The sequence below is a fragment of the Muntiacus reevesi genome, chromosome 5 (assembly GCF_963930625.1).
Source record: "Muntiacus reevesi chromosome 5, mMunRee1.1, whole genome shotgun sequence".
In the NCBI taxonomy this organism is placed as follows: domain Eukaryota; kingdom Metazoa; phylum Chordata; class Mammalia; order Artiodactyla; family Cervidae; genus Muntiacus; species Muntiacus reevesi.
Genome location: NC_089253.1, coordinates 104,964,371 through 104,979,109, shown reverse-complemented (window position 1 = coordinate 104,979,109; position 14,739 = coordinate 104,964,371). Strand labels below are relative to the sequence as shown.

The 14,739-nt window shown below is 41.7% G+C and overlaps 1 protein-coding gene across 2 annotated transcripts in view; it reads left to right on the top strand.

Annotated features, from left to right (window-relative positions):
* Positions 1–14,739, top strand: part of LOC136168526 (quinone oxidoreductase-like protein 2) — a 31,547-nt gene that overhangs the window by 13,233 nt on the left and 3,575 nt on the right. For both annotated transcript variants that reach the window (XM_065936110.1, XM_065936109.1), the window contains exon 9: positions 1,158–1,386. In XM_065936110.1, the coding sequence (XP_065792182.1) occupies positions 1,158–1,386 (229 nt within the window). The remainder of the gene's footprint in view (positions 1–1,157; positions 1,387–14,739) is intronic.

Below are 14,739 nucleotides of genomic sequence, written 5' to 3'. Positions count from 1 at the left end.
TTCCTCTGGCTCCCTACACTCTTTCTTGCTTATGGTTTATTTTTATCTTTTCCTACTGAGAAATCCAAACTGGTGCAGGATGGTTCCCCCCTGCCAGTTTGCAAGGTCAAGAGGAATTCCCAACTGGGGATTTAATGCATGTTGCTTTTTTTTGGTTAATTGTTGTAAAATACAGGTAACCTAGTACTTAACATTTTAACCATGTTAAGTGTACAATTCAACTTGTTCACAATATTGTGTAACCATCTCCAGTACAAACTCTGTACCCATTAAACAACTGCCTGCCAACTCCCATAAGCTCTATTCTATTTTCTGCCCCTCTTAATTACTGCCCATTGCTTTTTCTTCCCTCATTCTTTTTTTTTATTGTGGTAAAAAGTATATAACAAAAGGCTTGTTATATTAACTGCTATAAAATGTATAGTTCAGTGGTGTTAAATATATTTACATTGTGAAACAGGCCTTCATGACTTTTTCTTCTCGAAAACCTGGAATTCTGTACCCATTAAACAACCCTCTTCTCCCTTTCTCCCCAGCCCTTGGTAATCACTCTTCTACTTTGTTTCTATGAATTTGACTACTTTAGATACCCCAAATAAGCAGAATAATACAATATTCATTCATACAATAATACAATATTCTGTAAGTGGCTTGTTTCACTTACTGTAATGACCTTAAGGTTCATCCATGTCTTAACATGGGACAGAATTTCCTTCCTTTTTAAGGCTAAATAATATTCTACTGTATGTATATAACAATTTCTGTTTACCAGTCCATCAGTGGATGGACATTTGGATTGTTTCCACCTCTTGGCTTTTATAGATAGTGATACTGTAAACTTGGCTCTTCAAATACCTCTTCAAGACTCTGCTTTCAGTTCTTTTGCATATAGACTCAGAAGTGAGATTGCTAGGTTATATGGTAGTTTTAGTTTTAAGTTTTTGAGGAACCTCCATGCTGTTTTCCGTAGCATTTGCACCATTTTACAATCTCACCAGTGTTCCTTGAGGGGTCCATTTCTCTAAATCCTTGCTAACACTTACTTTCTATTTTATCTTTAGTAGTAGCCATCCTAATGGCTGTGAATGTTCATTGTCTTTTTTTTTTTTAATGCATTGTCTTTTATTATCTTTGTTTTTTCCCCCTTTTCCCCTCAGCCTGGCGTATGAGGGCAGGATTGTGGTGGTAGGTTTTGCTGGAGGAACCATTGCTTCCCTACCAGCCAATCTTCTGCTCCTGAAGAATGTTACTGCTATGGGGCTGTACTGGGGCAGATACCGGCACCATAACTTTCCCATCTTCTCCAGAAGCCTGTCCTCAGCACTTCAGTACTGCCAGGAAGGGCGCATCCAGCCACACATTGGAGAGATTTTTAAACTGGAAGAGGTGAGATGCCCTTGTGTTCAGTTGTTCAGTCGTGTTTGACCCCCTTGGACTGTAGCCCACCAGGCTCTTCTGTCCATGAAATTTCCCAGGCAAGAATACTGGTGTAGGGTGCCATTTCCTCCTCCAGGGGATCTTCTTGATCCAGCAGTTGAACCCATGTTTCTTGTGTCTCATGCATCGGCAGGTGATTCTTTACCACTGCGCCACCTGGGAAACCCCTGAGACACTCTTAAGGGATGTGATATAGCTAGTCAGTCAGTTCAGTTGCTCAGTCATGTCCAGCTGTTTGCGACCCCATGGACTGCAGCATGCCAGGCTTCCTTGTCCATCACCAACTCCCAGCTTGCTCAAACGTATATCCATCAAGTCGGTGTTACCATCCAGCCATTTCATCCTCTGTCGTCCCCTTCTCCTCCTGCCTTCAATCTTTCCCAGTGATATAGCTAAGGCCAGGAGATAATGTGTCAAACTATGGGATAGTTTCTCTCTGAATGCATGTGTGCTAAGTCACTTCAGTCGTATCTGACTCTTTGAGACCCTATGGACTCTAGCCCACTGGGCTCCTCTGTCCATGGGATTCTCCAGGCAAGAACACTGGAGTGGGTTGCCCTGCCCTCCTCCAGGGGGTGGATATTCCCAACTGAGGGATCATACCCCAGTCTTCTGCATTGCAGGCAGATTCTTTACCACCTGAGCCACCTGGGAAGCCCCAGTTTCTCTCTAGATACTGTATATCTTCCTTATATGAAATTAAAGGGTGAAAACACAATGGGGTCTCACAGGTTAAAGGGTCATAGGATTTCTCTCTGTCTTGTAGGTTGTATAGTTGTATACTCAGGCTTAGTAAGTCAGAGGGAAACTGAAACTGTGAAGGCCATGAAGGAGCTGGATTTTGAAGGCTCTGTCTACATCACTGGTGTCTTAAACAGAGGGTTGTGATAGTACTTTAGAAAATGATTTACTCGTGTTGATATGAACTCTCAACTGCACAGCAAAAAAGTTTAAAAAGGAAGCCTTTCATTTGACCTTTGGTTTTAGAATACAGACTCTTTTAAAGTACAACCAGATGATCTAAGCTGAAGTTCTGTGAACAGAACAACAAATCACGCTCGGTATCATATGACTATAATTCATCCATTAGTCACTGTAGTTAATTTTGTTGGCTATTCAAGCCCTTTTACCATTCCTTCACAGTTCCATTAATGTGGCTTAAACGTCCTCTAAAGTGTAATTATGTGCATGCATATGCAATGTTGTTGTAAATGCAAATCTGTTAGACATTCACTGTGAAGGGATGTTTTATTTTTGGACAGTGCTGCCTGACTTGTGGAACTTTAGCTCCTCAGCCAGGGATCGAACCTGGGCCCTGGCAGTGAAAGTGCTGAGTCCACTGGACTACCAGGGGATTCATGGAGTTGGTTTTTTTTTTCCTTAATATGTTTTATTCTTCAAAAGACTGTTTTGATAACTCTAATCAGCCACTGGTGGGGGCGATGTTTTGTTCATATGCAGATTAGTGGAGCCCAAGCTGCCAGGTTTCATTCTCTCCAGCTTTCCATTTTTGTGTTTTCCTATGATGAGATGAGACACATTCTTCTCAAACATGGTTTACTTTCTTCCTCATCTTTTTGGAATGTCAGTCAAGAAGGTAATGTTCAGTGGTAAAAAGAGAACCTGATTGGCCATCAGAAAACTGGTTGGATTCTGTTTCCAGCTTTGTCCCCATCTATTTGCAATTTTGTGGAAGTCCCCTCACCTTTCTGATCTTCACTTTCCACATCTGTAAAGTTGAAAAGTAGGCATTCCCTTGTAGTCCAGTGGTTAGGATTCGGTGCTTTCACTGCTGGGGCCCAGGTTCAATCCCTGGTCGGGGAACTAAGATCCCATGAGCCACATGACATGGCCAAAAAAATGTCGAGGGATAGTATGTGTAGCCTTCAGTTTATACTTCTGAGCCACATTCTGAATGAGGGTGAGCTGCTTGGTGCTGGGGCTCCATCTCTGCTGGAACCTCAGTGAAGTGAAGTGAAAGTGAAAGTCGTTCAGTCATGTCTGACTCGTTGCAACCCCATACAGTCCATGGAATTCTCCAGGCCAGAATACTGGAGTGGGTAGCCTTTGCCTTCTCAAGGGGATCTTCCTAACCCAGGGATTGAACCCAGGTCTCCCGCATTGCAGGCGGATTCTTTACCAGCTGAGCCATAAGGGAAGTCCAAGAATACTGGAGTAGGTAGCTATCCCTTCTCCAGTGGATCTTCCCAAACCAGGAATCAAACAGGGGTCTCCTGCATTGCACGCAGATTCTTTACCAACTGAGCTATCAGGGAAGCCCCGGGACCTCAGTACTGCATGTTCTTGTGTTCATGCTTTTCTTTTCAGAAAAGGTTTTGTAGCTTAAAAACTTGAAAACCATCAGTTTAGAGAATTTCTGTGTCCCTTTCCTCCTATATTACGTGACTCGTAAACTGAAGTTTGCTTTACCTGAGGCTCATATCCACCTGTTGATAGAATATAAGAACAGTCAGGCAGTACCCAAGTGGAAACGTGCCAGTTTTAGCTGTTACTTCTCTCCTTTGATGTGTTCTAGGTACTGCTCAGACATGAAAGAAAGCTAGAGGTGGATTATTGTTTTAATTACCCACATTGAAGTTCACTCTTCTCTTAAACACAGATTAACTAACTATTAACAGTTCTCAGCTTCCATTTGCCTTCCTTTGCAATGAGGACTCTGCATATAGGATTTTTCTAGTTCTTTCCACTCTGTGGACTTTTCTGTTAGTAACTGTTCTCTGAGACCATGTTCCCTAACACATTTCAAGCATCTCATTCACACTCTGTCCATTTACTATTTCTCCCCTTTCTTCTTCTTTCAGTATGCAAGCTATTTAGAATAATAGTAGTAATGGCAGCTCACAGACAGTAGGTGTTTATTATGGGTCAAGAACTGTGCTAAGCACTTTACAGGCATTTTCTAATCAATCTTCACAACAAACCTTTGAAGTATGAACAATCTTTTATCACATGTTACAGATGAAGAAATCAATACTTGTAAATGGTAAGAAGCCTGTCCAATGACATGTAGTAATGATAGACCTGGAATCTAGTTCAGGTGTGTCTCTGACTCTGGAATCAGAGCTCCTTAAGGTAAGGTCAAACTCTGTCCTTAAATCAGAAAGTTTATTTTTAGAAACCATATCCTAGAGTATGGAGTTTATCCATCTGTCATGGAGGCATCTATGTGAACAAACTAATTGTTAAAGTGACCAGGAGTCTTGAGTTTTTAAAATGAAGATTAAATGAAATTATAATTAATTTCACTAAACTTTAAAGCCTGGGTAATAATATTTTTTTCATGTACATCAGTTAACATATTGGACACAATTGTCAGAACCTGCTTGGACTTGGAAAATGACCATTGTATTTGTATTTCTATAATACCAGAGATATCAGTGCTTCCCATCTTATATTTTCCCTGAATATGTAGAGTATTGGTTTGACCTTGATAGTTGATGTTAATTTTGTTACTGGCCAGAGTTCTTATACTCCTTAATCAATAGAAATTGATAAGAGGCCAGAGGAAGAAATCAGGCAAGGCTTTGCAGAGACAGCAAAAAAAGGAGTAGTTTCCCTTGCTCACTCCCTGAAGTGGGGCAAACTGGTCCCTCAAATGGGGTGAGGGTAGGGGTAGAATCATGGGTCAGGCCGGAGAGGGGCTTAGGTGGTCTGCCTACCCCCTTGGTGGTGCTGTTTGCAGGGATCATGCCGCAGCCCCCTGCTTTTGCCCCCAACAACTCAGAAGTGGCAGGTAGGTTTTTCACCTTTTTGTATCATGTTGTTCATGATTTGCCCCAACTGCACATGTGTGCAGTTACTTTATTTTTTAAAAGAATATTTGCCTGCTCTGTGTCTTAGTTGTGTCACGCAGGATCTTCAGTCTTTGTTGCGGCATGCAGGTTCTTTAGTTGCAGCATGTAAACTCTTAACTGTGATATGCAAATTCTTAGTTGAAGCATGCAGGATCTTTAAGTTGCAGTATGTGAAATCTAGTTCCTTGACCAGGAATTGAACTTGAACCCCCTGCATTGGGAGCAGGGAGTCTTAACCACTAGAGCACCAGGGAAGTGCTCATGCAGTTATTTTTAGTCCCTTCCAGTTTCTTTGTGTCCTGTTGCTCCAGGGGATGTTTGTCCAAGTGTAAGCACTGCAGCAAAGGGTCCCAGCTTCTAGTCTGTTTCACATGATCACACACCTTATATCATAGCCTTTTTAGTAGGCATCAGGTATGAACTTCTGTAACCCTCTGTGCTTCTCCTTTATTACTTGTAATTACCGGTTCCATGCTTGTCATTCCCAGAGTCCATAAACTCCGTGGAGGCAGGGACCATGTGCTGCTGCGCCCCTGTGTCTCTGGATTCTGCCAGGTACCCAGTATCTGTCGGATGAATGATTGAGATTATGGGGCTCTAGGGTCAGACCACCAGAACTCACACCCTGGTACTGTGACTTAACTGGCTGTGTGACTTACATCTTTGTGATTTAGTTCCCTCATCTGTTGGGAGGGCAGTAACATACCCAACTGTTGCAGGAAGAGGGGCCCCTTCCAGGGCCCAAAAGTGGGTTCTTGCCTAACACTCAGAAATTAATTGTCTGAGGAGATACAGGTGCTGACAAAACAAGAAACTTTTTTGGGAAAGGGTGCCTAGGTGGAGAGCAGGAGAATAAGGGAAACTAGAAGAACTGCTTTGCCACATGGCTTGCAGTCTTGGGTTTTTTGGTGATGGGATTAGTTTCCTGGTTATCTCTGGCCAGTCATTCTGACCCAGGGTCCTTCCTGGTGGTGCATACATTGCTCAGCCAAGATGGATGTCAGGGAGGAGGATTCTGGGAGGTCGTAGGACACGTGGAGTCTCCTTTTGACCTTTCCCGGATTCTTCCATTGGGTGGTGCTTGTTAGTTCCATGTTCCTTACCAGGACTTCCTGTTGTAAAATAACTCACACAAATGGTTACTACATTTGGTCCTACCTGGCCAGGGTGGGCGGTTGCAGTCAGTGTTTCCCCTGACACAGTCTCCTAGGGTTGGCAATTAAATAAGATAATACACATAAAAGCACATAACAAACATGTTTAAGGGAAAATGTGTAGTCAGTATAAAATAACAGAGTTGAGCTTTTTCAGTCTCTGAACTCTAGCACTTTGCATTGACACTGTGCAGGATAAGTCACTTCAGTTGTGTCCGACTCTTTGTGACCCTATGGACTGTAGGTCTCCCCTCTGTCCATGGGGTTCTCCAGGCAAGAATACTGCCATGCTGTTCTCCAGGGGACCTTCCCAACCTCGGGATCAAACCAGCATCTCTTCTATGTCTCCTGCATTGGCAAGCAGGTTCTTTACCACTAACGCCACCTGGGAAGGCTGTTGACACTTGAGAGGGCAGGATTAGAGACACAGTCTCCAGATTTTGAATTTTTACTAGAATTTGTTGTTTTCTGAACTGTTATGTCTGTACCATGATGGGTGGATCATGAATTGGCACTGTGCTCAGAGGGTGGCATTATTTGGGTGTGCTGGGTTTCTTTACTGTAGGGAGCCACTCACACACATCTCGACCTGACACAGCACTTACACCTCACGGATCTGAACTTGTTGTTATGTGAAGGTTGGGTGAGATCACCCCGTGAACAAATTTAATGGGTAGAAATTGTTTGAGGTTTCCTTAGTGTATCTGTGGAACATTCTAAAGAATTAAACTACTCTGTTTTGATAGAATGCGTATTATTTTAGTCCATTGCTCTAGACCCAGTTTATGGGCCCCTCACATCAGCCAGCCCACCTGCCCTAGGCCTTGGCCACTTATCACACTTCTCTTGTCCCTGCAACGATGCAGCCCAGGGCCCATCCCTAGGGTCCGTCTCCTGACGCTGTTGGCTGTCTCGTACTTTCCCTAAGTATAGAGCTGATCTTAGGCAAAGTCGCTGCTTTGTTCATCAGGGAGCTGCTGAAGCTCTAGCTTCTCCTGAAACCAGATGCGGGGCTCTGGGTAACACTGTCCAGAAGTGTGGGGGAACTCCTCCCAACTGGGCAAGCTGGGACAAGTGAGAGACTGGAGATAAATCTCTTGCCTTTTCTCTTTTCCTGATGGCTGTTTCTATGTGCCTTGGGTCCTATTACCGCCTCTCTGGAGAGGCCCCATGTGGACAACAGCCAGCTGTCCCCCTGAAGCTATGAGCAGTTCAGGATTGGTAACACTCATCTCGTGCTTCCTCTTCCTCCTTCCTTGATTCACCCCACTTTCCCTCATCCTGCCCCGCTAGCACTGCAGTGTAGCACTAGGACATATGTTTTTATCAGGCCATATTTTCTAGGGAACCCAGACTGACACTTAATATTGAAAATTTATTTTTGTGTTTAATAATATATGGCTTGACTTTTTTTTTTTAAGTCAGATTTATTGAGGTATAATTGCATATTCAAATGTAAAATTTGCATACTCAAAATTCTCCAAGTCAGACTTCAAACGTACGTGAACCATGAACTTCCAGATGTTCAAGCTGGATTTAGAAAAGGCAGAGGAACAGAGATCAAATCGCCAACATCTGTTGGATCATTAAAAAGCAAGAGAGTTCCATAAAAACATCTACTTCTGCTTTATTGACTACGCCAAAGCCTTTGACTGTGTAGATCACAACAAACTGGAAAATTCTTAAAGAGATGGGAATACCAGACCACCTTAACTGCTGCCTGAGAAATCTGTATGCAGGTCAAGAAGCAACAGTTAGAACCATACATGGAACAATGGACTGATTCTAAATTGGGAAAGAAGCACGTCAAGGCTGTATATTGCCACCCTGCTTATTTAACTTATATGCAGGGTACATCATGAGAAATGCCAGGCTAGATGAAGCACAAGGTGGAATCAAGGTTGTCAGGAGAAATATCAATAACCTTAGATATGCAGATGATATCACCCTCATGGCAGAAAGCGAAGAACTAAAGAGCCTCTTGATGAAAATGAAAGAGGAGAGTGAAAAAGTTGCCTTAAAACTCAACATTCAAAAAACTAAGATCATGGCATCCGGTCCCATCATTTCATGGCAAATAGATGGGGAAACAATGGAAACAGTGAGAGACTTTATTTTGGGGGGTTCCAAAATCACTGCAGATGGTGGCTGCCGCCATGAAATTAAAAGATGCTTGCTCCTTGGAAGAAAAGCTATGACCAACCTAAACAGCATATTAAAAAGCAGAGACATTACTTTGCCAACAAAGGTCCATCTCATTAAAGCTGTGGTTTTTCCAGTAGTCATGTATGGATGTGAGAGTTGGATTGTAAAGAAAGCTGAGTGCTGAAGAATTGATGCCTTTGAACTGTGGTGTTGGAGAAGACTCTTGAGAGTCCCTTGGACTGCAAGGAGATCCAACCAGTCCATCCTAAAGGAAAGCAGTCCTGGGTGTTCATTGGAAGGACTGATGTTGAAGCTGAAACTCCAGTACTTTGGCCACTTGATGGGAAGAGCTGACTCATTTGAAAAGACCTGGATGCTGGGAAAGATTGAAGGTGGAGGAGAAGGGGTCGACAGAGGATGAGATGGTTGGATGGCATCACCGACTTGATGGACAGAGTTTGAGTAAACTCTGGGAGTTGGGGATGGACAGAGATGCCTGGCGTGCTGCAGTCCATGGGGTCGCAAAGAGTCAGACACAACTGAACAACTGGACTGAACTGAACATTTTAATTTACTTTACGACTGAGATTTCTAGGTCATGTGGTGTTATGCTTAACCTTTTTTTTTTTATTTAAACATTTGATTGGCTTTATTTATTGAGCAGCAGACCCCCCACCTGCCTCTCTCCAGTCTCCAATGGTGGCTAGATAACATCATTAGATAAGAATACCAATTTAAGACTCTGATAGAAAACAGAACATCCCCCCATTTGGGCAAGAGGTGAGGAGGAATGGATTGGGAGTTTGAGATAAGTAGATGTAAACTGTTATATATAGAATGGATAAACAACAAGGTTCTGATATATATATGTGTGTATATATTTGTGTGTATATATACACACACACAGGGAACTACATTCAATATTCTGTAATAAACCATAATGAAAAAAAATATGAAAAAAGTATATATTTAACTGAATGGGGGCTTCCCAGGTGGTACTAGTGTTAATAGAACCCAGCTGCCAATGCAGGAGACATAAGTGACACAGGTGCGATCCCTGGGTTGGGAAGATCCCCTGGAGAAGGAAATGGCAACCCTCTCCAGTATTCTTGCCTGGAGAATCCCATGGACAGAGGACCCTTGTGAGCTATAGTCCATAGGGTTGCAAAGAATTAGACGTGACTGAAGTGACTTAGCACGCATGCATAACTGAGTCACTTTGTTGTACACCAGAAACTAACATGTTGTAAATCAACTATATCTCAATAAAAAAAAAGAATGTCAGTTTAAAAGCAATTTATGCAGAATTCTAAATATAACAGATGTTTATGCTCCTCAAGGAAGGGCAAGCTAGACAAATCAGTAGTTTGCTCTCTATACCTCAGCTACTGAGAAGCAATTCTGTTAATAGGCTGTACAGCCCATGATTTTGAAGGCAAGGTTGCTACTATTGCATTTATTTCAAAGCCCATAGTACTTATATTTTCTTTCTTTTGGTATATTCTGGATTAGAAACTGGTGCTTCAGTATACAGCCTTCCCAGGTGGCTCAGTGGTAAAGAATCCACCTGCCAATGCAGGAGACTTGGGATCAATTCCTGGATTGGGAAGATCCCCTGGAGAAGGAAATGGCAACGACTGTCTGTGTGAACATGTCAGTACAAGCATTGTACTGGTCTGATACTATATGTGTACCTTTTAATAACTATCAAACTGTTTATCCCAGTGGTTGTAATATTTGGCATGTCCCCCAACAATGTAGGAACGTTGCTTTGCACCTGCCAGAACTTAGTGTTGTCAGCTCTTGTCTTTAATTCTAGCCATTCAGTGTGTGTAGTGGTATTTGATTCTGGGTTTAATTTGCATTTCTCTAGTGAATAGTGATCCTGAGTATCTTTTCGTATGCTTCTTTGCCAGCTGTATCTTTTCTGGTGAAATGCACTGACTGACTTGTAAAAGAAGATTTGGATTTGCTTCTATCAGAGCAGTGGTCTGATAAATATAATTCAACTATGACAGTGTATCACTGACTAAACATTTCTACCTTTTAAAAACAATCCCACTCAGTCCCCGATATACTTACTCATTCATGAGTTTGTTTTATTCATCAAATGTTCACTGGGTACATTCTGTAAGACTTAAGGAATTTTTTCTTTTTTTTTTTTTTTTCAGTTGGGACAGTCTGAGGACAGTGCTTGTTAGGAGGAAGAGCTGCTTTCTAATGGGAAACATGAATCAGCATAATGTATTTAGGGAACCGTAGGCTACTCTGATTGGGGCTTCCCAGGTGGTGCTAGTGGTAAAGAGCTCGCCTGCCAGTGCAGGAGACTTAAGAGACCTGGGTTCCATCCCTGAGTCAGGAAGATCCCCTGAAGGAAGGCATGGCTGCCCATGGAGAATCCCAGGGACAGAGAAGCCTGGCAGGCTACAGTCCATAGGGTCACAGAGTTGGACACAACCGAAGTGACTTAGCACAGACACACACATACAGGTTACTTTGATTACTCCTGTCTGATGAGCTAATTAAAAATTCCAACAGCAGAACCTAAAACAGGTTCTCACCCTGCCCCTACTTTCTAGGTTTTTTTGTCTCCAGAGACAAATGTAATTGACTTCAGCCCCTGCAGGGCAGAGAACCAGGGTTCTGGGTTCTCAGTCTGTGAATCTATCTAGGCATCAGTATGGAGCAGCCTTTCTGTGACATAGCCTGTAGGATATGGAAGAAGTGGCGGAGGGAGGATGTCCCCAGCTATCTGAATTATCTAGCAAAAGACTCTGGTCTAAAGCCATGTGCTTCACTTCCTAGTCTCTGACTGAGAGTCTTATCACTCATTAAATATCTAGTTTCAACACCACCAGTTGTTTATTTTCCCAGTCCAGCTAGCAATTGAAAGGTAGAAAGGGACAGAGCTGGGTTATTTTTAGAAACAGCTGTCACAACAGAGGTAGCATCTGGACATAGAGTTAACAGAGCGTCTAAAAAACAAAAGGCAGAATAATGGATATTCAGAATTACGAGTCCCAAGTCATGGAACAAAAAGGTTCTATTTCCTTCTGTCCCCCATATTATCTTTTAAAGAAGTTAGATAAATGTGCTACATTTTTATAAAGGTTTATATGCAGACTGATTAAAAATAAGTTTTAACATTTGAAGGGACAGCTTTCTTTTTATGTTAACATTCATTTGCAGAGGATTCCTCATGTCTCTAGGATGCCAGGTGAAGAGAAATACCACTCTCTCCAATTATGTTTGTTTCCCCAAGTATTTTCTGTTGTTGGCCTGTGACAGATCTCCGGGAACAAGAAACTTCTAACTGACAGGGAGAGTGATGCAGCTGTGAGTCACCTGGAGATGTACCTTTGAGTTATTGACAGGGTGAAGATGAGTGTTTCAGACATCTGTCTTAGATGTCTCCCACCTCTTCTGAATGCATCTAAATCTGCATAGATTGGGAAGGTCTCTGTAAGGCACACAGCCCTGAAAGACAGGTGTTCTTGAGAAACCAGGGATTTCATGCTGCGGAGAGATTGCCACGTTTGATTTGCTTCTGTGCTTATTTTTATTTAGTTATTTTTCTTATGCTTTTGGGGGAGGACTTCAAGAGGAAAGGCTTGGTTAATCAAAATCCTCTTTCAAAGCACATTTTCATTGTTGGACCACACAAGGCCCCTCTTTGGCTTTTATGTCTGTATATTTATGGCTGTCTCTATTTACTTACTCCCTTTATCTTCCTTTCCTCCCCTCACAGTCAGTCTTTATAATGTGTTTGATGCTTATCTTTGGATTTATATTTCTCTGTAAAACATACAGAATCATTTTGTGTGCTAATTTATTTCAAGTGATGTAAATGTGCGGTAGATCTTATTCTGTTTTTTATTTTTTCATGCAGTGCCATCTTTAAAAAAAAATTTGATTTATTTGGCTGCTTCAGGTCTTAGTTGTGGCCCTTGGGGTCTTTGATCTTCTTGCGGCATGTGGGCTCTAGTTTCCTGACCAGAGATCGAATCTGGGCCCCCTGCATTGGGAAGTGTAGTCTTAGCCACTGGATCACCAGGGAAGTCCCAGTTCTGTCTTTTTAAGATCCCCTCACTTTGCTGTTCCTATGTTCGTTACCCTTCACTGCTGTGTGATAGTCTGCACATGTACCATGGTTTACAGATCCCTTCGCTAAAGATAAAATTGATGTGATTGCCTGCCCCTGTGATTGGTGCTGTAATGAACAGTCTCATGGGTGACTGTTAGGACTTGTGCAAGTGTTGCTGTGGGAGTATTTTCCCAGGAATAGGGTAGTTGGGTCATGGGATGCCTATTTCATCTGACTGCCAACTGTTCTCCACGATGACTTGCCCTGTCTACGCCTCTACCAGCAATGCATGAGAATATTTTTATTTATTTACCACCCGTCGGTATATAGCATGGTGGCTCAGCTGGTAAAGAATCCGCCCGCAATGTGGGAGACCTTGGTTTCGATCCCTGTGTTGGGAAGATTCCCTGGAGAAGGGAAAGGTTACCCACTCCAGTATTCTGGCCTGGAGAATTCCATGGATTGTATAGTCCATGGGGTTGTGAAGAGTCGAACATGACTGAGCAACTTTCAGTTTTACTTTTTTTCCAGCTTTCTGATTGTTTATTCAAATTGATACACATAAAGTGGTATTTTACCATTTTAATTTGCATTTCCCTGGTTTCTAATTAATTTAAGTATCTCCTTGTATATTTGCTAGCCGTTCAGGTCTTCAATTCTTTGAACTGTAATTTAAGCCCTTTGGAAGTTTTCTGTGGGGGTTTTGTCTTTCTTACTAATTTGCAAAAGTTCCTGTTGGACCTATGGTTCTCAAACTTTAATGTGCACAGGAATCATGTTAAGATACACATTATAATTCAGTAAGAGTGGGGTGGGACTTAAGGCTGTGCATTTCTAATAATAAGCTCCCAGATGATGCAGAAGCCTGTGGTCCTGAACCACAGTGTGATTAACAAGGTTCTACTTGTTAGTTTGGGGGCTTCCCAGGTGGCTCAGTGGTAAAGAATCCACCTACCAGTGCAGAAGACGTGGGTTCAATTCCTGGGTCGGGAAGATCCCCTGGAGGAGGAAATAGCAACCTGCTCCAGTTTTCTTGCCTGGGAAATCCCATGGACAGAGGAGCCTGGCGGGCTACAGTCCCTGGAGTTGCAAAAGAATTGACTCAACCTAGCAACTAAAACAACAATGTTAGTTTGAGGCTTTGAGAAAATCTGTCCTTCCAAAGTTGTCAAGTGTATGTCAACTTTGTTTGGATTTAATATAATCAAACACATCAATGTTTTGCCTTGTGATTAGTGCTATTTGGGAGCTATTTAATAAGTCCTTTGTCTTCCCTGGTTCACAGTGATTTTTTTCTCTGTTTTTCTTTTTTAACTTTGTACTTTCATTTCACATTTAAGGATTTAAATCCATCTGAAGTTACCTTTGCATTAGGTATAAATTAGGTAATCAATTTTAATTTTTCTCCTTATAATGAGCTTGCTTTCTCAGACTCAGTAGTTCATTGTTTCTCTATTGATTTGTGATACTACCTTTGTCTTATTTTAAGTTCCCAGGTACACATGTGTGTGTCTGCTCTCTGCTTTCTATTCTGTTTCCTTGGTTCACATGTTTATTCCGATAAGAGTATTGCACTGTTTTATATTTATAGCTTTGAAGTATGTTTCAGTATCTGGAAGAGTAGCTCTTCCACCTGTTCTTTTTCAAACATGACTTAGGTATTTGTGAATCTTTATCCTTTTAGAGAAATTTTGAAATAAATTTCTTAAAGTCCTCAAAACTCTAGCTGAACTTTTGAATGGAATTGTGTTGACTTCAGAGATTAATTTGGGGGAGTAGTGATGGTTTTACAGTTTTAAGTTTTCTCATTTGGAAACAGGGATATTTTGCTATTAATTTGGATCTTTCATGTTTTTAGATAGAATTTAAAGGTTTTCTCCTTAATGTCTTCTGGATTGCCTGAGTTATGTTAATTACAAGTACTTTTCATTTTTGTCATTTTTGTTGCTCTTGAGAACAATATTTTCTGTTATGTTTTCCAGTTGATTATTTCTGATATAGAGAAATATTAATAATTTTTGATATCTTGTAAGTTTCCTCCGTGTCTTTTCATGACTTGATAGCTCATTTCTTTTTATCACTGAATAATATTACATGGTATGGA